At 42.5% G+C, this 24,507-nt stretch overlaps 3 protein-coding genes across 3 annotated transcripts in view; 2 read left to right on the top strand and 1 right to left on the bottom strand.

Moving 5' to 3' along the window:
* The window catches only part of ppp1r12c (protein phosphatase 1, regulatory subunit 12C), a 47,169-nt gene extending 44,344 nt beyond the window's left edge, over positions 1 to 2,825 (bottom strand). The window contains exons 1-4 of the mRNA XM_084318554.1: positions 2,478 to 2,825; positions 1,804 to 1,978; positions 1,566 to 1,696; positions 335 to 453 (exon numbers count right to left, since the gene is read on the bottom strand). Of these exons, the coding sequence (XP_084174680.1) occupies positions 335 to 453; positions 1,566 to 1,696; positions 1,804 to 1,978; positions 2,478 to 2,737 (685 nt within the window). The 5' untranslated portion in view covers positions 2,738 to 2,825. The remainder of the gene's footprint in view (positions 1 to 334; positions 454 to 1,565; positions 1,697 to 1,803; positions 1,979 to 2,477) is intronic.
* Positions 2,826 to 5,338: 2,513 nt separating this feature from the next.
* On the top strand, positions 5,339 to 15,151 carry LOC311231727 (nicotinate-nucleotide pyrophosphorylase [carboxylating]-like; the record flags this gene model as incomplete). Its single annotated transcript, XM_084318352.1, has 4 exons — positions 5,339 to 5,591; positions 11,033 to 11,343; positions 14,644 to 14,775; positions 14,939 to 15,151. 4 exons carry the CDS (start codon positions 5,339 to 5,341, stop codon positions 15,149 to 15,151), a joined length of 909 nt encoding a protein of 302 aa, XP_084174478.1.
* An 8,630-nt stretch (positions 15,152 to 23,781) lies between these two features.
* LOC311231530 (integrin alpha-X) overlaps positions 23,782 to 24,507 on the top strand; it is a 69,404-nt gene continuing 68,678 nt past the window's right edge. Inside the window, exon 1 of the mRNA XM_084318147.1 lies at positions 23,782 to 23,856. Within this exon, the coding sequence (XP_084174273.1) occupies positions 23,808 to 23,856 (49 nt within the window). The 5' untranslated portion in view covers positions 23,782 to 23,807. The remainder of the gene's footprint in view (positions 23,857 to 24,507) is intronic.

Genomic DNA, 24,507 nt, shown 5'->3' with positions numbered 1-24,507 from the left:
GCTAAGCTAGCTGTGCAACAAACCTTTCATGGTAACGTTAGCAAAGAGGCTGGATAGCAAAGGTTAGCTGTCAGTTGTTGTCTTCTTTCAACAACTGACGCCTTGCAGTGTTTCAGTGGCAAGAGAAATTTGGTGGTAAAAATCAAGCACCCTCAAAAACCACTAGATTTCAGTTGAAACTGCGAGTACTCAAGTAATCGATTACTCACGCCCATCCCTACCTAAAAGGGCTAAGCTGAAATTTTTTTAAGCATTCTCTGGTCCTCGATGTCTGGGCGGTCTGTGACACCTCCAGGTCACCGGCACCTCGTCGTGTGGGAGATCCAGTACTCACCCTGCCTCAGGGAGTATTCTTGAAGAAGGGATTCGGTGGCCTCGTCTTCAGCGATGTCGAGAGGAACGTCACCGTCACAGTTCACAGCGGCTAAAGATGCCCTCTGCTGCAGGAGGAAACTAGCACACGACAGACGGGCAGATTTAGGCTAAGTTTACGCTGCAAGTGAAGGTGGCCCAAATCTGTTTTCTTTTACGCATATGTGACGATCAGATTATTTCACGACAGTGTGAACAGCACAAGTCACATGGAATCTGAGATTTTCAAATAATTGCAGTGTAAACGAAGGCCAAGAGAACATTCCCTTCAGCACTGTTCCAGATCTCTCTCTCGACTTGTACACATATCTTTCACTCACATCTCTACGTCCTTCCCAATGATATCTATCTATATCTCTCAAGACATCTTTGTTGTTGTACTCTGCTGCAGTGAAGATACTGCGCAACATGTGCTTTCATTAAATGCATCTTCAACCAAAAACTCTGCTGTCCGCCTCAATGAATAATCTGGTCAAATTATTCCACACCAATGACACAATATACAGCTAAAGGCTGGTTAACACTAAACCAGGCACTCAACACTTCTGATAACTCGTTTGACAGAAATGACTTTTCTTTAATGTCGTGCACACCTCCAGAATGTTGTGATGTTACAGACACCATTATAGATTGTCCCACGGTACGATTGGATGAAATGCTAACCTTGCCGTGGATATACTTGTGGTCTCATTTGGTTGTTTTAGCTGGACTGTAGCCAACGTGCTTATACACGGAGGGCACGAAGGAAGGATTGGCAGAGCAGACAGTCGGGAGCTTGGAGTGTTCCGTTACCATAGAGATGATAGAAATCTTCACCCAAGTAGAAATGATAAACGGCGAGCAACACTTTAATTTCTGTCGAGCAACAGCTGTCAATAATTTCAAGCGCCCTAGCATAAATCAGCCTGAACTCATAATGTTATTTGCTAATTACATTATCTATGATTAAGTTTAATTAAATAAACATGGACAGATATATAGACAAGACGGACAGAACAGAGACAGATTTCCTGGTCTTTTCAGCTGCACATGTGCTGGTATATTGCTGGTTTAGCTGACTTGCTGTTTTGCCAAAGGGGACAACAATGTTAGTATTGTTGATTACAGAAATAGTCTGACACGCACGCTGCATATTCACATCCCTAGTGGCAACAAACACAGTTCTTACTGCGTTAAAGAGATATACTACATACTCTGTGATGTCCAGGTTGCCACAGGAGGCAGCTACGTGCAGTGGTGTCCATCCTTCACTGTCAACCTGGTTCACATCGGCACCTTGTGCCAAAAGAAAAGACACCATCTCCATGCTGCCATCAATACATGCCTGCGTATGGGGAGAGAAAGGGAGAAAAGAACAACAGTATTGGCTCTATAGCAAAGCGATAGTGTTAATACAATGACATTGTTGAGCCGTCAGAGCTATAGCTTTACCTGATGAAGAGCAGTGATTCCATCGGCGTTGGCGCAGTTGATAATGTATATGGGATCCTCTCCGTTCTGTCGGTTGGTCTCCCGTGCTTCTCTGAGCATCTCCCGGGCTTCCTCCGTATCTCCACTGGCACAGGAAGCCAGGAACTCTGCAGCCCTGTCAAACCTCACTCTTCTCCTAAAAGATACAATATGGAAAGATAAGATGGGTTCAATGGTTACTTGATTGATTGAAAACTGTATTAACAGATTGCAGAATGGGTACAATACAGTACAGCTCAATACATACAATTGTTAAGGGGGTGCAGACCAGAGAAAGACTTTAGTCTTGTTTACATCAGGGTCCCCCATTTTCAATTCATCATAACATATGACATACATGACATACAGACATTATAGACAGTACCATCTATACATTTAAGACATACCAGATTTGCTAATACAGTACTGTACTCATATAGTTTACCAACGTCTGATATAACCATGTAGCGTAGCACCATTGCTTTTAATGTAAAAACAAGTACCGTAGGTGACGTCGTTGTGGGCAAGCTGCAGCTGAAAGCCTACGCAGCACAACATTTCATCATAGCTTGTGCTAAAGCTAGCTGAATGTTAGCTGAATGTTAGCTAAAGAAACGTTCATGTTTTGACGTATTCGACACGAGAAGCTTCCCTACCTTCGTTTCAGTAACGTTAGGTGACAGGTTGATGATCCAGGGGCTTCCTCTTCCTCGGCGGTCGTGGTCGGTTCGTGTCCATCTCCGTGGTTCGAGTGGTCCTCCTTTAGCTGCTCGTTGTTTACGGCCTCCGACTCACCGCCGTCCTCCTCGGTGTCGCCCCGCCACCTCCGCCTGGGCACGGCCGGCTCTTTGTCGGTGCCAGAACCGGCCCAGCGCTTCAACTGTTCCCGCCGTTTAGCCTTTGCAGCGTCCCCCATAATTAATCTAAGGAGGGCTTTTTTTTATCAAATAAAAGATATATTGGAAGGAAAAGACACACCCTCCATGTGTACACTTCCACTTCCTTGTTCTTGCACTGGGTGTGAAGCCTCTCGGGGTGTGTTCGAGGTCGTAGAGAGCGCGCAGGGCTGCGCAGGTAGAAAGCGCGCAAGGCTGCGCAGACGTGTCTTACGTCATACTGTTATATAGATATCTATGATACTGTTGTGTCAGTTAGGTATGATAGAAGGATGATATAACATTATGATGATATATGATACAAGGATGATATAACATTATGATTGATGATATATGATACAAGGATGATATAACATTATGATGATATATGATACAAGGATGATTATAACATTATGATGATACAAGGATGATATAACATTATGATGATATATGATACAAGGATGATATAACATTATGATGATATGATACAAGGATGATATAACATTATGATGATACAAGGATGATATAACATTATGATGATATATGATACAAGGATGATATAACATTATGATGATATATGATACAAGGATGATATAACATTATGATGATATATGATACAAGGATGATATAACATTATGATGATATATGATACAAGGATGATATAACATTATGATGATATATGATACAACGATGATATAACATTATGATATATGATACAAGGATGATATAACATTATGATGATACAAGGATGATATAACCTTATGATGATATATGATACAAGGATGATATAACATTATGATGATATATGATACAAGGATGATATAACATTATGATGATACAAGGATGATATAACATTATGATGATATATGATACAAGGATGATATAACATTATGATGATATATGATACAAGGATGATATAACATACGCTTAACGATTATATACCGCCACGCGCATATAACATTCCCATCCAATGCTTTATATTGAACCACTGACAGCCCATTGAGCTTTTGGAGAAATTTTTTGATAAATATGTCTACCTACATCTCTCCCAAAATGTATAAATAATACCATTATTTGCCCAGTTGCACTTTGAGGATATTAAAATTTCCATACAAAATCGTTGACTCGTTCTGCTGTCAGAAGACGTGGTTGTTTGACGATGTAGGCTATTATTGAAGCTCCCTTTTGTCTTTCTGATGGGTATATATTGCAATGAATGATACTGTAAATGTTATTAGTTGCTCTTTGAAGAGAAAAGATGTAACGGTAGATATTTATTTGTTTGGTGTAGAAGTATGGGCACCTGTTAGACGGGTGTAACTGGGTTTACTAAATTCTCAAAATGTGTAAAAAAAAAAAGAAAAAACTGAATTTGTTGAGGTCCTAGTCTGGGGGAGGGGAGGGGGGGTCTGGCCTTTTTTTTGTTTATATTGATTTTTATTTTGTATCTATTTTTCTGTAACTCGGGAGGGGGGGCAGTTGGCAGCATTTCCTTTTGTTGTTGAACTGTTGAACTGATGCTGTAAAAAAAAAAAAAAAAAAAAAACAATAAACATATTGTTTAAAAAAAAAAAGACGTGGTTGTGCAACAACTCACCACAGTCTGGCTTCAATGGAGAAAAATAACCAGTGGATCGTCTGGCTGGGTATAATATGACTGGTTAAGATTTTCTTAGTAGGAATGACTGGAACCTTTATTTAATTTATTTACCAATAGGTTACATATAGTTTAAACACTGTAATACCGCCTAGCTGAAATAATCAGTGTTTGTCCTACTGATTTTTCAGGAATACTTAGTCAGATTGTAAACATTCCAACATGAGCAAAAGGTCAAATTCCACTCCAGCTTCAACTGCTGGTGACCTATTCTCACTATTATTGTGCAGAGGAGAACTTTTCTGGCTGACGGTGGCCTGAACCCATATCTAAAGAGTAAGTGAAACTATCCACAAGTTATTTGTTTGATTTTATTTTGGGATCACTGCTTTTCCATATGTAATTATAAATGCATTGTATATAGCCTACCTTATTCAAATGATAACTTATACGTTGGGATCCTGTTCTCACCCTGTGATCCTATCTGTAGCAAGCTTCTTTTTAAACCAGAGTCAAACCCTTGGCAAAATTATTTATTATTATTTGTCAACCCAGTATCTTTTTAAGATGTTATTTGGACATGACATTTATCATAAAAATGTAATTGGCCAATTGGATAGGAGTTGGGGGTGCTGACAAATACATTTGGTTGTAACAGCAATATTATTAGCTCTTTATCTTAATATGTATATTTAAGGGCATGTATATAATTTGTTATTACTCCTCATAGCTACAGTCAGTATGTAGCTGCCACTAGAGGATGCAATCAGACTTGTTCACTCAGTTGCTGCTTTGTTTGTAATCTTACAATTGATCTAATGCAATTGTAGTCTCAGTTCTGACTGGAATAATAATATACAAATACAAAGTGATGTGTTAATGTTTTAGTCATCAGATAATAACACATTTTGCAGTAAATAACAAACTGTTTATGGATGACGTGTCTTTGAAATGATTATGAGTACTCCAGTATACTCTCAAATGAACAAATTGTCATGACCTACTTACATGTTCTACAGAAAAACACTTCTGAAGACGTTTCAAAATGACTCCACCCAAGCATGTGACATCACACTCGATCCCACCTCACGCACTGACTCGTCTGGCCCGGGAGTGGCTGGCAGAGGATACGCCCAATTTTGACCCTGCAGGTGTTTGCGTGGGGTCGCACGAGGTAGAGGCCCGGTTGCTCTGTAAATCACCATGCAGTGTGCTGGCGGGATGTCCCTTCTTCACGGCAGTATTTACAGAGGTTGGCTGCACTGTGGAATGGCTTTACCAAGAGGGACACCAAATAGGTATGAAATCTTTTGGAATTCGAAGCTTCGGGGCCGAGATACGATTTTAATTCGAAGCTTCGAAATAAAAAAATATATTAATTTTTTTTTGTAATTTTAATTTTTTTTTATGTTGTGGGACTTGTACAGCACTTTGTTCAACTTTGTCAGTGCTGTAAAGTTTAAACCTTTTTAAATCTTAGACAAACAAAACACTTTGTAAGCCGTCATTTGAGGCTTTATGTTATGGTTTGTAACCGACCCCAATCGCACAACACAAGACAGGTATGATGGTTTGCCAAGAAACAGATATTTATTGAACAACAGGGAAATACAGGGAAAAGGGCACTGTCCCTTTAAGGGAGAATCACAAATACAGGAATATAGTATGAGGGGAAGGAAGGGTGCCTTTAAGAGGCGGGCAGGAAAAGGGAAACTAAGGGAAGGTGTAAGGGAACGCCTAGGGGAAAACATTAAAGGAAACGCTAGGGGAAGGTTAAAGGAACAGAGGAACTAGAGACTAGGTAACCAGGGACAAGGAGAACTAGGGAGAGAGGACTAGGGACTAGGAGAGCTAGGGAACAGGAGAAACGGGGACTAGGGGAACTAGGGACAAGGAACTAGGTGGAACTAGAAGGGGAGAACTTGGGACCAGGAACTAGGTGGAACTAGAAAGGGGAGAACTAGGGAACAGGAACTAGGTGGAACTAGAAGGGGAGAACTTGGGACCAGGAACTAGGTGGAACTAGAAAGGGGAGAACTAGGGAACAGGAACTAGGTGGAACTAGAAAGGGGAGAACTAGGGAACAGAGGGGACAGAGGCCCGCGGAGGCGGGCTGGGAAACAGGGAGGAACTGGGAGGACTGGTGGAAATCATCTGGGCCGCTCTGCAGGACAGAGGAGATAGTTAATGCACAAAAGGGAAAAAACAGAGCAGGTGCAGAACAGTCCAAATAACAAAGTGAACAAAGTAATAATATCTTCGTGTGACAAACACACAGGGGGAGATGTAAAGTCCAAAAATACTATTCTAAGAGAGAACCAAAAACAGAGGCAATACGCTGGGAGAGTGACATCACAATCTAAACTCACCCAGGCGTATGCGAAATGGTACAGGAACAGCAGCGGGAACGGGGGCAAGGGCACTACGCTGAGTGAGTGACATCACAATCAAAACTCACCCAGGCGTATGCGTAAAGGTACAGGGACAGAAACGGGAACGGGGGCAAGGGCACTACGCTGAGTGAGTGACATCACAATCAAAACTCACCCAGGCGTATGCGTAAAGGTACATGGACAGCAACGGGGCGAGGGCATCGCCACCGGGTGGCTGGCTGTCCGAGCCGAAGACAGAGTGGTGCAGGAACAGGCAGCGGGGCGAGAGCGTCGCCACCGGGGCGCCGGCTGTCCGAGCCGAGGACAGAGTGGTGCTGGAACAGGCGGCGGTGGCGAGGGTATCGCCACCGGGGAGCCGGCAGTCCGAGCCGAGGACAGAGTGGTGCTGGAACAGGCGGCGGTGGCGAAGGTGTCGTCACCGGGTAGCCGACTGTCGGAGCCGAGGACAGAGTGGTGCTGGAACAGGCGGCGGTGGCGAAGGTGTCGTCACCGGGTAGCCGACTGTCGGAGCCGAGGAACAGAGTGGTGCTGGAACAGGCGGCGGTGGCGAAGGTGTCGTCACCGGGTAGCCGACTGTCGGAGCCGAGGAACAGAGTGGTGCGCCACTGCTTGAGTGCGCACCGGAACCGAGAGACGCGTCGGGGTGCGTCTGCGAGGAGGAGTGTGCCAAGCACGAAGGTCTAGAAGATGCGCGTTGCGCGCTGGTCTGGAGAGCGTGCCAAGCTCGAGGGTTCTTGGAAGATGCGCGTTGCGCGCTGGTCTGGAGAGCGTGCCAAGCTCGAGCGTCCTTGGAAGATGCGCGTTGCGCGCTGGTCTGGAGAGCGTGCCAAGCTCGAGGGTTCTTGGAAGATGCGCGTTGCGCGCTGGTCTGGAGAGCGTGCCAAGCTCGAGCGTCCTTGGAAGATGCGCGTTGCGCGCTGAGGACTGGAGAGCGTCTGCGCTGGTCTGGATGTGCGTCAGGACGAACAGCTGCGCGGGGGTCTGCAGTGGAACGCTGGGGTGCCTCCCGTGGAAGTACAGGGAGCGCAGACCAGTCTCCCCCACAGGCAACGGCGACAGCTGGCGAAGGCTGGAGCAAACATCTCGACGCCGGAGAATGGAACAGCATAGGCAGACAGAGGATCTCCCGAAAGAGTCTAGATGTTTAGAGAATATGACTCGGCAAGTATACAACACGACCCCACGCCAAAACGAGGGGAAGCGCCCTGGTATTTAAAGCCCACAGGGGGACTAATTAGCCTGCCACCACAGGTGCGAGAGATAATAGAATATCGAACAGGTGTGGCCACTAAGGGTAAGGAACGAGAGGGTGGGGGCTAGAGAGAGTGAGTGAGAGGGGAAATAAACAGTATAGGCTTAAAGAAACAGAGAAAGGTAGTGAGCAGCGGGCAAAACCTCACACTTTATAAAAGCAGCACAATGAACACAAATCTGTCAGTGCCGAGTCCGACCTCATCTTAAATAACAAACAGTTATTTGTTTGTTTGCTTGTTGTAGTTAACAAAGAGAGGCAGAGTTGATTTTGCAAATTGCTTTTTTTTTTTTTTTTTTATCAATTTTTATTTTCATATTCGAATCCCATGCCCATCGAACGAAGCTTCGAAGCTTCGATGTATTTAAGACAGCCCGCTGCAGTTTCCTCTCTGTGCGTTCAGTAGAAAGCTATCTGGCTGCACGTTAGCCTAACTTAGCACAATGAATGGAAGCAGACATGGCCGGTAGCTTTTCTACTGAACACACAGAGAGGAAACTGGTATCTATTTTCTTGTCTCTCTCTGGAGAAGACGATAAGATAATTTCCCAAAATGTTGGCGTGTTCCTTTAAAGCACAAATCAACAGTAACTGTACACTGTATGCACCACAGCAGTTTTAGTTGAATAACAGACCCTATATATATCAAGCCTCTCAGAGTACTGTAATAATAATAATAATAATAATAATAATAATAATTTAGTTTTGTATAGCGCCTTTCATAAAACCCAAGGTCGCTTTACATAGGGCGTTAATAAAAAGAACAAACATGGTAGACAGACACACAACATTAAATGTAGGAAGTTAGGGGTCAAAGGCCATGTTGAAGAGGTGAGTTTGAAGGAGTCCAGAGTTGGGGTGTTGCAGAGTTCTGCAGGGAGGGAGTTCCAGAGGGTGGGAGCTGCCACACTGAAAGCTCTGTCCCAAAGGTCTGCAGTCTGGTTCGGGGAATGGAGAGCTGACCAGTGTCCGAGGATCGCAGGGACCGTGGAGGAGGTCAGTGAGGTACTGAGGTGCCAGAGCATGGAGGGACTTGTAAGTGATGAGGAGGGTTTTGTAGGTGATGCAGGATTTGATGGGGAGCCAGTGAAGGTGGATGAGGGTGGGGTGGGGTTTGGTGCAAAGACTCCAGCCACCCAAACAACTGCCTCTTTGAACTGCTGCGGTCAGGCAAGCGATACCGGAGTCTCATGGCAAGCACAGAGAGACTCAGAAGGAGCTTCTATCCCCAGGCCATCAGGATGCTCAATGAACAATGATTGCTCAATGAACAATGATTGAACAATGAACAATAACAGGCCAGCAACACACCCACAGCACACACACACTCACTTTAAATAAACAACACACTGTAGCACCCACTTTATCACACTCTACACTTTTACACTTTACACTTATTATATTATTGGTAAGGGAATTGCACATCTCTCATTCCTTATTCCTTATTGCACCTCACCACCACAACGGTGGCACCACAAGCTAAGCTATACCTCACCATTTTTGTACCAGATGTACATACTGTATATAGAGGTATACTGAACAATTGTTGTTTACACTTGTGTTTACTTGACTTCTTGACTTTCTATTTTTTACTTATTATACTTATTTATACTATCTTATTATTATCTAGCACACTCTCAGGAGCGAAACAGAAAGAAACATTTCATGCAAAGTATTCTGTATTTCTGTATGACAAATAATAAAGAAACTTGAACTTGAACTTGAAACTTGAGGTGAGTTTTGAAATTTATGGAGCCTGTCCAGGGTTTCGCTTGGAACCCCGGAACCCCACATACTGTGGATGTGCTGATCTGAGATAATCAACTAAGTCTCTTGTTTTTCATTTATATGCTGTATATAAATGTATACATGTAACAGTTGTGACAACGTCACCTCAAACTTCGATGCCCCGAGTGGGAGTCGAACCCCGGTCTCCCACACCGCAGGCAGCAACACAGACCGCTATACCAAGAGGTGAATCCACTACTTCGCAACGTGTCTATCTGTCTTTGAGGATGTGAGAGTGAGTTTAACCCATAGCACCGCTACTCACCCCAGCCCTTCTTGACTGTGCTTCACGATACCATCCGTTACACTCACCCTCTCAAACTCACTCCACTCCACCCAAGGCACTTCGATGCCCCGAGTGGGAGTCGAACCCCGGTCTCCCACACCGCAGGCAGCAACACAGACCGCTATACCAAGAGGTGAATCCACTTCTAAGTAATGGGTTTATGCGTCTTTTGAGGATGTGAGAGTGAGTTTAACCCATAGCACCGCTACTCACCCCAGCCCTTCTTGACTGCGCTTCACGATACCATCCGTTACATACATACCGTATAACATAACACTGATTTCAAATAAGCATTTCAAAGACACTAGATCAGTCCCAGCCCAGGTCGTTTGGCCTTGTCCAGTGGTGGAAGAAGTACACAGTTCCTTTACTTAAGTACAAGTAGAAATAATCAGATAAATGAGTTCTCTGGTAAAAGTAGAAGTCCTCCATTCAAATTCTACTTAGGTAAAAGTAGAGAAGTATTTGCTGTTGAATGTACTTAAGTATCTAAAGTAAAAGTACACGTTCTACATAACGTTTGTGTATCCATTGATCTCTATAGGTTATGTTAAAGTGGTATGTGGTCCAGTTATGCTGCTCTGATTAATTAAAGGTTATGTTAAAGTGGTATGTGGTCCAGTTATGCTGCTCTGATTAATTAAAGGTTATGTTAAAGTGTTGTGTGGTCCAGTTATGCTGCTCTGATTACGTCCTCTAGAAGTTGACAGGCTTCAAATGTGAAAGTATATAATCTTCATTAAATTCTTTATTTAGTATATATCATGTTTTCTATGTAAAAACCTTTTCTTCAAAGTAACTAGTAACTGATGTGTTCAAATATATGTAGTGGAGTAAAAAAGTACAATATTTCCCTTGAAATGTAGTGGAGTAAAAGTATAAAGTTCCCTAAAATTAAAATACTCACATAAAGTACAAGTAACTCGAAAATGTACTTAAGTACAGTACTTGAGTAAAAATACTTAGTTACTTTCCACCACTGGCCTTCTCCATGTAATGTCCTTATCTTACCCCCACCAGGTCAAGATGCTGTCACACTGACTGCTGTGGTGAGAGGCCCGGCAAGATGTCTCCTTCTTGGGGAGAGACCGGCTCTTAACTGCCTGGCCCGGGCCTCTGGGATAGCCACCCGCTGCTCTCAGCTCCGGAGAGTGGCGATGGTGGCAGGCTGGCATGGAGAAGTGGCCGGTACACGCAAGACCACCCCAGGCTTCCGTCTAGTGGAGAAGTATGCCATGTTGGTTGGTGGCGTGTCGATGCACAGGCAGGACCTCAGTGGCATGGTGATGCTGAAGGACAACCATGTCTGGGCATCAGGAAGTATCACACAGGTAAAAGATGGACCTGCCCTGTTTTCTTGATCCCCCATTCACAACAGTTGGGAAGCAATTGTGTCATGGGCGTAGTTGAAATGGCTCAAAACTAGGGATGTCCGATATTATCGACCTACCGATATTATATTATCGGCCGATATCGGCATCAAAATGTGATATCGGAAAATATCGGTATCGGGTTTTACATTTCTATAACCTTTATTTACCCAGGCAAGCAAGTAAGAACAAATTCTGATTTTATTTATTGTCAAAAGTATGCATAATGTTGTGTTAATTCCACAACAAGAGATATGTAATGTTAATTACCTGAAATTATTCAGTTTTTTGGGGGGGAAACCCTGCATATATTGGTATCGGTTGATATCGGTATCGGAAATTAAGAGTTGGACAATATCGGTATATCGGTATCGGTAAAAAAGCCAACATCGAGCATCCCTACTCAAAACCTATATGCTCTAACAGCGGCAGGGGTGTAAAAAGTACCCAGAAATTATACTTAAGTGAAAGTATGGGTACCGTCTCAAAATCTGACTCAAGTAAAAGTCAGAGTATCTGGCTAAAAACACACTTGAGTAAACGTCAAAAAGTTTCTACTTTTAAATGTACTTAAGTACTAAAAAGTTAAAGTAAAAACTTTTTTTTATTGCAAGGGATAGACCAGGGGTCTCAAACTCATTCCATCGTGGGCCAAGTTTTCAGTTTAACTACACATTGCACCAGGTGAGTTAGTTGAAGAGGTGAGCCAATTGTGCCAAAAGTGAAATCATCAGCTGGTGTTTAGGCAAGGCTGGAATGAAACCAAGCATACACTCTGCCCACAATGGAATGTGTTCTGCGATAGACAATGCTGAGATTAAAGAACAGAGGAAATATTTTGAGCATTACAATTATTTAATGCACCATCGAATAAAAAAAAGGTAAACTAACATGGATGCCATTCACATCACATCATCCAGTTGTAAAGTTGGCCAAACTACAGCCTTGGAAAAAATTAAGGGTTTAGTTATTTAAAAAATTTGTATACGTGGGCTCGACATTGCACATCCTAAGGTTCTTGTCAAATAGTTGAAAATCATTTTTAAATCGGCACTGGTTTGTGGTTAATGAAAATATCCACTGAAAGCTTGTTAGCATTTTGTAGCAATGCTAATGGAAACAAATTAAATTGGTTCAGCTTGCCAGTTTACCAAACCAGACACTGGCTAGCTGACCCCATTTGCTTCCACCACTAGCATTGCTACAAAATGTTAACAAGCTTACAGTGGACATTTCTCAGTAAGAATTTAAAATGGGTTTCAACTATTTGACCTGATTAAGTTCAGGTCAAGTGTGCTGTTGGTGGAATTTAACAAAACAAATACATGGGGTGCCTCGAAGACAGGTTGAGGAACCACTGCCATAGAAAAATACACATAAAAAGAATTTCTCACAACTGCTCACAAGACCAGAACGTTCCCTGTTAACTTCAGCATGTATTTACTCAAAACTGTAAAACTTTTGGTTTACTTCAAAGATCCCCGCTTTCTAGTCTTGCACAAAGACCAATCAGCATGGGAATGGCCGGGTACATTTTCTATTGATGGGGGTTTGATTGGCTGTTTTTAAATAAAGTGCAGCCGCAGGATTAATAAGTTAATAACGTTAACGTTAGTTCGGCCAGAGAAACAAATATACTAATTAAAATAGTTGGACCTGCGAGATTTGTACTTTGTACTTTGTAGGTCTGCATTTTAAATGTAAGGAGTAAAAAGTATGTTTTTTTTCTCTTGATTGATTGAAAATTGTATTAACAGATTGCAGAATGGGTACAATACAGTACAGCTCAATACACACAATTGTTAAGGGGATTCAGACCAGAGAAAGACTTTCGTCTTGTTTACATCAGGGTCCCCCATTTTTAATTCATCATAACATATATGACATACATGACATACAGATAGACAGTACTGCTACATCTAGACATTTATGATATACCAGATCTACAAATACAGTACTGTTTGTGATACAAAAAGAGTCTAAAAAAGAGAGTATGTACATTTGAGGGGGAAGAAACGGTACATTGGAGGAGGTTGGGTAGGTGGGGGGGTAACTGTACATTGGAGGGGGTTGGGTTAGGACATTTAATGTACATTATTTGGAGGGGGTTGGGTTAGGACATTTACAGGGGCCAGTTTCGAATTGCAGTCTCCCGTAGGTGCTCTTTGAGAGTGGTTTTGAAAGTGGGTAGTCAGCTGTGGGGTGTTCCACATTGATGTGGCATAATTGCGAAACGTGTTTAGTCCCTTGTTTGAGCCGAATCTGGGTTTAACATGATTTGTGGAGCTCCCTCTGGTGTTGTGGTCGTGGTATTCACTGACCTTTGGGAAGTATTTTGATATGTACATGGGTACCTTAGTCGTGTAGTATATCTTGTAGACCAGGCCCATTGCAAGTTGCTGTACTCTGTCGTCTACTTTAGCCATCCTAGGTTGTCAAAGTGGGCAGGAGTGAGGTGGGTTCTAGGAGTAAGGTCAAGCAGTAGTCTGACCAGTTTGTTTTGTGATGTTTGTAATTGAGTTTTTAGCGCCTTTGAGGTGCTTTGGTACCATGAGGTGCAAGCTTAGTCGTAGTACCCTTGAATGAGTGCTTCTGCCAGAGTCTTCAGGGTATTCTTGTTTACCAGAGAGGAGATCCGGTACAAGAATCTAGTTCGTTGGTTGACTTTTTTGATTACATTGGATGCCATTTGGTCACAGGAAAGATTTGCCTCTAGGATGGAACCTAGGTATGTAATTTCATCTTTCCTTGTGACATGTGACAATATTGTTACCCACTGTAACTGAGAAGCCGTCGGTCTTGCTGAGTTTGTTATTTGAACCGAAGAGAATGGACTCTGTTTTACCCAGGTGTAATGATAGTTTGTTATCAGCGAGCCAGGTGCAGATTCTGCCTAGTTCAGAGCTGAGGGTTTTTTCAACCTGTAACTTGTTCTTGTCAGAGACCAGCAGGGCTGAGTCGTCCACGAACAGGAACAAGTTGCAGTCACAAGCTGACGACATGTCATTTGCATAAATTAGGAACAGTAGCGGTCCTAGTATGCTTCCTTGTGGAACATTACAGCTCACTGGGAGGGGGGGGGGGGGGGGGGGGGTAGGTAATTGAGTAAAAGTACAAGTATACAAACCTAATAATACTAGAGTAAAGTACAAATCCCCAAAAACAAATTGTAACGAAGTACAATTACTCAAGTACTTTACACCCCTGAACAGCAGAGATACGCAAAGCAGATGCCAACAGAATGTTGCAATGTCCCACTAGGCGGTGCAGGCTGCCCGTTCAGTGTGTGGCTTCAGCAGTAAGATTGAGGTGGAGTGTGGCTCCAGGGACGAGGGCAGCGAGGCGGCCGGAGCAGGGGCAGACATCGTCATGCTGGATAACTTTACACCTCAGGTAAAACATAAATATCATAAATATTAATATATGATAAATATCATAAACCAAGCCAGAGCCGACCAGACAAGTTTGATTGCATGAATTTTCATCCAATCTCCTCTTTTCTTCTCATCTTCCATCTCTCGTTATTCTCCTAACCATCCACCGTGTCCACCTTCAGGAGCTCCACACCGCAGCCAGTGTCTTGAAGAAAGACTTCCCAACTCTGCTGATCGAGGCCAGTGGGGGAGTGACTCCAGAATCCCTGCCTCACTACTTCTCCCCTCATGTGGACATTATCTCCTTGGGCTGCATAACACAGGGTTGCCCAATTGTGGACTTCTCTCTTAAGGTTCAAAAGCCTGTTGTTCACCAAAGGCTTCAAGACGGCTGACCACATCTAAAAAATGGACACACAAAAAACACATTTAATATATAGTTCCACATTAACTTGTGTTTTTTGTGACCAACTTTATTTGTGACCAGGTTTGTTTGTCCTCCTCACAAGATCAAGTTTCAAGTTTCTTTAATAGTTGTCATACAGAAGTACAGAATACTTTCATACAAAATGCTTCTTACTGTTACGCTCCAGAGATGGCACAGACATACACACGTACAATACAACATGTCAATACAAAAGGGAACAACAAACCCTTCCGACTGAATGTTGGAATGTTGGACAATTGACCAACTTTATCAAGGAGATTTTCCATTTAGAGTATCCCAGAACCACCCTTGTTATATCAGATTGCAGATTAAAAGTTGTTGGTGATCAACAAACACTGACATCTGTCCTATATGACGTTATATTCCTCCATGTAATCAGGACACAAATTCTAGAAAGACCAAAAGAGAAGAGAAACTATGTTACTTCACTGTTGGTTGTTTTGAATGTTGTTCAGAAGCTGTTGCACAATTGTGACTAGAGTTCAAGAATGCAAGGAGTAGGCCTAACTAATGGATATATTTGTTTTCCAATTTACTGTGCTTTATGTAGTGTAGTAGTGGACAGTGGACAATATAGCATTTCTATGAAGCCTTATAATCATACTTAATAATTATAGCACAATCATAATTCATTAAGTCTTGTTATAGTCATACATAGACAAGTATATCTTATAATGTCTTATAGCAATAATGTTTATTATTTGCAATAATATCACAAGATGTTATGAAGCTTTTTCATAATGACCAGTATGTGTCATAACAGGTAAAGCTCATAGTGCATTGCAATACCTCATAATACCGGTTCGATTCCCGCTCCTCCCGGGCAGCGTGTCGATGTGTCCTTGAGCAAGATACTTAACCCCTAATTGCTCCCGATGAGCAGGTTGGCACCTTGTATGGTTGCCTCCGCCGTCGGTGTGTGAGTGAATGGGTAAAATGTGAGTAACAAATTGTCATTACAATTATTCCTTATGATTACAGGCCACTAAATCTATGACTTTGCTCACTTCAGTGGCTTGCAATGATATTATTAGGATTTATTTTAATCAAAACGATAATGCATTATGATTATGAATGTGTTATAAATATGATTACAATGCAGGCGGCTGGGTGGTACAGCGGACATTGCGCTCGTCACCAACGCAAGAGACACCGGTCTCGAATCCGGCTGTCAGCGTTGCCGCCGGCTTGGGCCGGCCGTCATACTGACTCAATTGGCAGAGTCAGCGGGAGGGGAGTCGAAGGGTGGTAGTCTGGTCGTTGTAAACAGCGACTCCTACAGGTCGGTCAGGGCGCCTGCACAGCAAAGACAGGAAAATGGCGGGGGCAGTGTGAGCCTCCTACACGTTACTCCTCGCCAATGAGAGTCCGCGCTGGCAGGTGAAAAGAAGTGACTGGCTGCCTCCACATGTATCGGAGGGGACATGTGATGGGCTTCTATCCGCCCTACGACCGGCCAGTGGGGGGCACATGCGAGCAACGATCAGGACAGGGGAGGGAGAATTGGCACAAGAGGAAATTGGGATGGGAGAAAAATCACAGAAAAAGGGGGAGAAAAAGTAGATAAAAAAAAGATACATGATTACAATGCATTGTAGGCACAGGTTTTAAGTCGACATTGAGAAATGCATCAATATGTCACTAAACTAATAAAGCATATTATGAGAGATAGTGTCAAAGCTATGCTCCAGTATGTCAGTTTTCTCCTAGACATCTCTTTTCCCCCTTCACATCCTGTAGTTTGTTTATAATGCTTATAATATAAAGCTTATAATGTCTTATAGCAATCATTTGTATTATTTGCAATAATATCACAAGATGTTATGAAGCTTTTTCATAATGACCAGTATGTGTCATAACAGGTGAAGCTCATAGTGCATTGCAATACCTCATAATACATACCGGTAATACATACATATATAATACATACATATATATATTGCATACCGGTAATAATCATTAAAATGATTCCTTATGATTACAGGCCACTAAATGTATGACTTTCATACATTTAGTATAAAATGTATAAGGATTTATTTGTAAACTTAAAGTCATTGAAAATTTGAAGAATCATTTGAACAGCAAACCTACCGGTACTTGCAGTTGTATAGTCAATTTATAAGACTTGAAGTGTAGACGTTCTACATCACTTTGAGGCAGACAACCTGCAGTATATCTTCAACTATGAATTAACACTCCAGTCTGTAGCTAATGAGATTTGAAAACATGCCTGAAAACTTAAAACAGACATACATCGTTTTTCATCTTATTACACACATACCTTATTCTAATTTGGAACTTAAAGTCAAATTCCACTGCAAAGCAACATTTAACTAATTTACCAGATTGAATCATAACTGATTCACTCTCTCTATGTGGCTGGTCAAAGTGATCACTGCTCAGAAAAATCAGCAGTGGAATGTGCTCATTTGGTAGTGCTGTAGCTCTACCCTCACTCAATTTCAAAGAACTACAATGGGCAGGTAATTTGAATGGAAGTGGACATGGCCGGTTAGCCTTCGGGAGAGGTGATAGTTGGACAATGCCTAGGCTAACCGGCCATGTCCGCTTCCATTCACTGTGCTAAGCTAGGCTAGCGTGCAGCCAGATAGCTTTCTACTGAACGCACAGAGAGAAAACTGGTATCTATCTTGTTCCTCTCTGGAGAAGACCATAAGCTAATTTCCCAAAATGTTGGCCTGTTCCTTTAAGGCTAAATCTCTGATCTGATGATTATGTACAGAGCTGGCTGTGGGCTCATTTTACTCTAGTAAAGCAACCTTTCTTACCCAGAGAGAGACCCAGAGTGGAATTCCCCTTTGTGATCACTTTGTGATGACCAGAGATGGAGCCACATTTGTCGCACCTCTGCTGTCGGAAACTGACACCATTGTAAAAAAAAAAAGGCCACATGATTTGAAACGGAAATAACATGTTCCAGTGTATAACAGACTTCTGAACTCTTCTCTTCTTCAGAAATAAGCTCAGTACCCACTGCCTGAACTTCCAGGCATTCATAAGCTATTGATACTAAGATATGTAATAGCTCAAATGAGAAATGTCTCTCAGCATTGTGTGGTTGTTCTTTGTAACTATGTCAAAGAACTTCTATAAACACAGTACCTTTATAGAAGTGTTGTGTTCTACTGGGTTACACCCTTTGAACCACATATGATGACCAAGCTTGAGCTGCTGCAGCTTATTTTCCTGTTTCCTTTAGATGCTAGATCAGGGGTGGCCAACCAGTCAGAGACTAAGAGCCACAAAAATTACTGTGGTACCACAAAGAGCCACACCATATACCAGCGTTTCTCAACTTTTTTTTCAGTCACGGCACCCTTCATGTGTTTATAGGTCTCACCCTCTGGCCTCTGAAGTTGCTAATGTCTTTTTTATTTGGGCCTCACGGGGTTAAAAGTACCCTGTGAGACCCACGGTTGCAAAATTACAAAATCACTTTTAGCCATTTAAAAAAAGAATGCTTATTTAAAAAATGTTAAAGGGGAACTATTTTACTATTTCTTTCACTATTTGGGCACTTTTACACAATTCCTGTGAGTCTATGGAACACCTAGGTTTTTTTTCAAATGGTGAGGTAAGTACCACGTCATTCCTTCCTCTAGATTTAACGTACGGTTTGTATTTCTAATCAAGTACTAAAAAAACGCATTTTTCTATCTCAAAATCTTAAGCCGTTTTGAGGCTGGGCTCCAACCACTGTGTGGCCTGGTCAGTGGCGGTTGGAATGCCCCACGGGCCCTGAGGCAAGATTGACAGCTCGGGCCCCCCCCCCCCCCCCCCCCCCCCCGATATTTATTGTATTATTAAAAAAAAAAATAAAAAATTCCAACATGAAACAAAACATATCACAATACAATAATAATACGTCAAATGTATATACTCTCTTTTCTGGACTCTTTTCGTATCACAAACAGTACTGTATTTGCAAATCTGGTATGTCATGTATAGATGTAGCACTACTGTCTATCTGTATGTCATTATGTTATAATGAATTGAAAATGGGGGACCCTGATGTAAACAAGACGAAAGTGTTTCTCTGGTCTGCATCCCCTTAACAATTGTATGTATTGAGCTGTACTGTATTGTACCCATTCTGCAATCTGTTAAATAAAGTTTTCATTCATTCACCATGACATGTTTAGGTATTTGGCCAGATCCAGCTTGTCTGTGATGAGAGTGTTTTCTGTCTTTATGATTGACTATCATCATTAGATATTTCAGTTTCGTTATTACAGTAGCTGCGGCTAACAGTACGTTAGTTGACTAATACCAGAGTCAGAATTGGGTAATATGCCGACTACTGGCAGTGATGCGACCTATGTTACCACATAACTTTTGTCATCTCTGGTACTATGCAGTGCACTATGCAAAACGGCAAAGAGATAGGTAACGTTCGTTAAGTGCCAAATTACCATCATCATGATACACCCTCACATAATTCACAAAGTGTTCACGTGCGCCACCCATGTGGTAACCTAGAAATACCATAGATTGTGGCTAGGTGGTAACGTATATGTTTTCTATGATCACTATGAATTGAAAATGGGGGACCCTGATGTAAACAAGACAAACGTCTTTCTCTGGTCTGCATCCCCTTAACGAGCCGTACTGTATTGTACCCATTCTGCAATCTGTTAAATAAAGTTTTCATTCATTCATTCATTCATTCACATTACGTTAGTTAGCATCCAAGCTAGCGTGATAACGTTAGTAATAGTAGTACTAGTTAGCTTACCTGCAATAATGTTGTCATCGTCCTGGACAGATAAGACTTGTTAAATCATAATATATCCACACTTTGTGCTGGTCCTCGGTTAGCCCCTTTCGTGACTTTCGGTTTGCAAGCCTGTGGCTTTTGTGACCGGAGTCACTTGCCCACCCGCCCCGATCACCCAGTAGAGAAACGACCAAGCGTCGTCAAGGGGCTCGCGGTGTGTCAAGAATACATCAGATCTGAATTTCAAAGATACCCAGCGTACAATATGGGTCCAACACAGCTCCACGATGGGGTCTGGAAGCTCGCAGTTGCCAATAAACAGTTTAAAACATTGTTACTCGACGAGTGGTATTTACAGACCGAACGTCCATCTCCGCCGTTGGTGTCACAGCGCATGCGCACCATGCCGCGTTCACGTTACTGGGAAGAAGCGGAAGAACCAGAGGACATCTCGTTGCTACAACTAGGAAGCCTTCACGCATTGACTCGATCAAAACGCCCACATCCATACTTCCGCAATTCGTGACGCGAAGTGGGAGATATCGGGGTCTATAAAAAATCCCATATGTCCTAGTAGGAATTACAACTAGGAGGCTGACGTGAATGGTTTTTCCCAGTCGGAAGCTGTTTCTTCCGATTCTTCCCACGTAACGTGAACGTGGCACCTCCGCGCTGCTTGTGAGATTTACGTGGCTACGTCACAGCCAAGGAAAGGGAGCGCTGGATTTGTGCAAAACGCCCTGTTCCTAAACCACACGCTATCAGTCGTACTCGTACCACAGTACTGGCAAAACGGGAGGAGCCTAGAATCAAAACAAACGCACCAGTCCCAGTTGCCGTTACCACCAGTTGTGTTCGATCCAGTCCCACACGCGAACGGCAACTCCATTCAGTCCCGGGCCTGGGCCCGGGGCCGGAGGGGGGACCGGGGCCCGGGCCCCCCCTCCCCCCAGACGGTGGGCGGGCCCTAAGGCAGCTGCCTCCCCTGCCGCGCCTATAGCTCCGCCCCTGGGCCTGGTGCCAACTGCCACATCAACTGCCACATTATTATGCAGCTGAGAAATCTCTGACATCACAGATATGCAAATGTTCAGATGACTCAGTTCAGTGAGGGTGAATATTGTGAGAGGAGAATTGGAAGAATGCGCCAATATGATAATTAGAGACATAGATCCTATTAATATAAATCCACATAGCTAAGAAACAATGGTAAACACTGAAAAAGGCCATTTATAAGATAGTTCCCATTTAAGCACATGTATAGTCAATTGGTCCTGTTGTTCAGCCTCACAATGCTATTTGATAGTAAATGTGTTTATATGTCCCACCCTCTGGCCTCTGAAGTTGCTAATGTCTTTTTAATTTGGGCCTTACAGGGTTAACCTCTTAAGCCCGAGATATACAGTAAAAGTGTATATTTTCAGCATTACGTTTGTTTACCAATTATTTTAACTGTTATTAGTGAAATATAAGATTATAGAAATCTCAGGGCATTGAGTCGGAAACCGGCGCATATTGACAGGAGGAAGTGGAACATCCAAAAGTGAGTGTAGTCTTTTGAAGGAAGAGACTCAGGGCTTTCAAATTTTGAAAAACGACCCTACCCAGCTCACACCAGCCTCTGTCAATCATCTGACTTCTGGATTAACTTTTTTATTTCTCTTATTTTTTGGGATTATCTCCCACAAACCTGAACATTATTGCCATAAAACAGAACGCAGTTAGTTTCTCTACCTTTCTGTGAACGTCTTGCAAAAAACGGTGTTGCAATATGATGAAAAATGGTGGAGAAATTCCCTAGATTCAGATACCAAGAACATGCAAATGGACCATTTAAAAAAGAAATTAAATGTTTATTCTACGTCCTTGTGGAATGAGTGACATAAAAAAAAAAAAAGTAAAAAAAAAAAAAATTATAATATTTTTTATTTTATTTTTTTTTGGATGGAAGAGCCGCACATTGACAGGCAAAGAGCCGCATGCGGCTCGCGAGCCGCGGGTTGGCCACCCCTGTGCTAGATGCTTTGTTTACCTCAACGTGTCACATAAAAAGTGAAAAAGCAGATACAAATATTAAGGCTGTCAAAGTTAACGCACAATTATTTTAACGCCACAATTTTTTTTTACGCACAATTAAAATTTTTATATAAAAAATAAAAAATAAATATATATATTTTACTAGACTTCACTCAGGTGTATTATTGATACTCTCATTGATACTATGTTTGTTTCTGACTCAAAGTGTGTGTGTGTGTGCGTGTGTGTGTGGGTGTGTGTGTGTGTGTGTGTGGGTGTGTGTGTGTGTGTGTGTGTGTGTGTGTGCGTGCGTGAGTGAGTGTGCGAGTGTGAGAGAGATGAGGAAGGGGCAAGAGAGAAAGAGAGCTGGGAGAGTGTGTGAGTGAGAGAGAGGGAGGGGACGGGGGGGTGAGTCCTCAGCCCTTGTGTGGGTGAATGTAACAAGTTCCTAACGTTTTCTTCCCCCTATTATTTCATGCACACTTTATTCATTGTTTTAAATTATTATTTTCTTTTGTGCAGTTATTTTGTGCATCACTCTGTTTTGAATGCTATGGTGGTGCTATGGGGGTGCTATGGGAGTGATATGAGGGTGATATGAGGGTGCTATGGGAGTGCTATGGGCTGTGCTATTGTGATGCAACGACACCCCGGTGTTGCTGCAGCCGACAATCGCATATGGTGTCTCAGGCATTCTGTAGTCGACATGTGTGACAAATGTACATGCCTGTTTGAATTTATGTTGTGCCGTTGTTACTGTAAAAATGTAATGATTGGGAGCTCCAGTAGCTCACCGCATATCTCGGCGCTATTTCTGCGTCGGGGAAAACCGTGCTCGTCACGGATCTGGTGGACACGAGTTCGATTCCCGGACCCGCCGTCATTTATCAGAATGTCTTCCCCTGCTCTACATCCCGTTTCAACCTGTTTCTGTCGGTCATGCTTGACCAGAAAAGCGATAAACGCAAAAAAATAAAGTAAAAAAAAAAAAAAAAAAAAATTTAATGATTGTGATATGATGTTGTTAATGAGACGATGAGCTGTATGTGTATGTCACTGGAATTTCCTCAAGGGGATCAATAAAGTACCTATCCTATCTTATGGGAGTGATATGGGGTGCTATGGGTTGTGCTATGGGATGCTATGGGGGTGCTATTGAAGTGATATGAGGGTGCTATGGATTGTGATATGAGGGTGCTATGGGCTGTGCTATGGGAGTGATATGAGGGTGCTATGGGAGTGTCATGGGTTGTGCTATGGGAGTGATATTGGAGTGCTATGGGTTTTTCTATGTGGTGCTATGGGTGTGATATGGGGTGCTATTGGTTGTACTATGTGGTGCTATGGGAGTGATATGGGGTGCTATTGGTTGTACTATGGGGTGATATGGGAGTGATATGAGGGTGTTATGGGTTGTGCTATGGGGTGCTATGGGAGTGCTATGGGTTGCTATGGGGGTGCTCGAGTATTTAGCAAGGGTGATCCAGGATTTATAGGAATACATAGACACACAAGGCATGACACATATTATTATGACGTATTTATTTCAACTCATGAGACACATGAGAAAACAATGCAGACTGATATCAGTAATATCATGTAGTGTGAAACTCGCAACTTTCATATAAGGGTTCCTACAGGGACAGTTGAAAGTAGAAGTGAAAAAGGAACAACCAGAAGACCAGAAGAAAAGAGGAAATGTGTCAACATGTGAGAACCTGGATGTCACAAACCACAGCTGAACGAACACGCCCTATCAGAATAAGCTAACGGGAAATGGTGCAGAGACGCACATTATCGTAATGTATGGGTGATACCGGTTGCTGACATCTACAGTGAAAAGAGCAAGATGTACGGGGAGGGACATCCGCTCCTGCTCACCTCTATGGTAGCCATGGGTAAGTGCTGCCTGAGACTTTTTACTTATTGAAATATCATTGAGGTAAATGTTAAAGTGTAGCTTCAGATGTTTTGGAATCCTATTTCCTACTTATCAATGATGTCGTTGCTAATCGGTTGAGTCTCAGGACAATCCATGCTGTTTTTCATACTAGATACACACCAGCGTGACAGGAGTGTGGCCTAATTTACATTGTATTAGTTTGTGGCTAAGTAGCCAGAGCTGCAAGTAATGCCATGATGAATAGCATGGATTGCGCTGAGAAAACGACTTGATCCTTTTGGAAAATAACTTCTGAATTTGGCCTTTAATATACAAGCAGAAAATATTAAATGTGATTGATCTGAGCAAGGAAATGGTGTGGGTGTGCGTGTGCCCTTGGAGGTTGTCAGCTTGGCGATGATGATTAAAAGCTAACCATCGACTAATAAGACTAATCACTGGATAAAATGAGAAATGTATTTTTGTAAATATGATACTTGTTGTAGAAAGATCCTTTGTTCGTCGAGAGTACAATATGGCCTTAATTTCAACCTTAAGGCGAGACAGCACCCCCTAATAGGTGGGGGGGGATACTTGAATAGATATCACTATGAAACTTTCCCAGTTTGTTATGTACATATAAACTAAGAAAAAATATATTGCAAGT

This window comes from Notolepis coatsorum (genome assembly GCF_963971535.1).
Source record: "Notolepis coatsorum genome assembly, chromosome: 7".
In the NCBI taxonomy this organism is placed as follows: Eukaryota; Metazoa; Chordata; class Actinopteri; order Aulopiformes; family Paralepididae; genus Notolepis; species Notolepis coatsorum.
The sequence above is the reverse complement of the archived record's forward strand: the minus strand, read 5'-3'. Positions and strand labels throughout refer to the sequence as shown.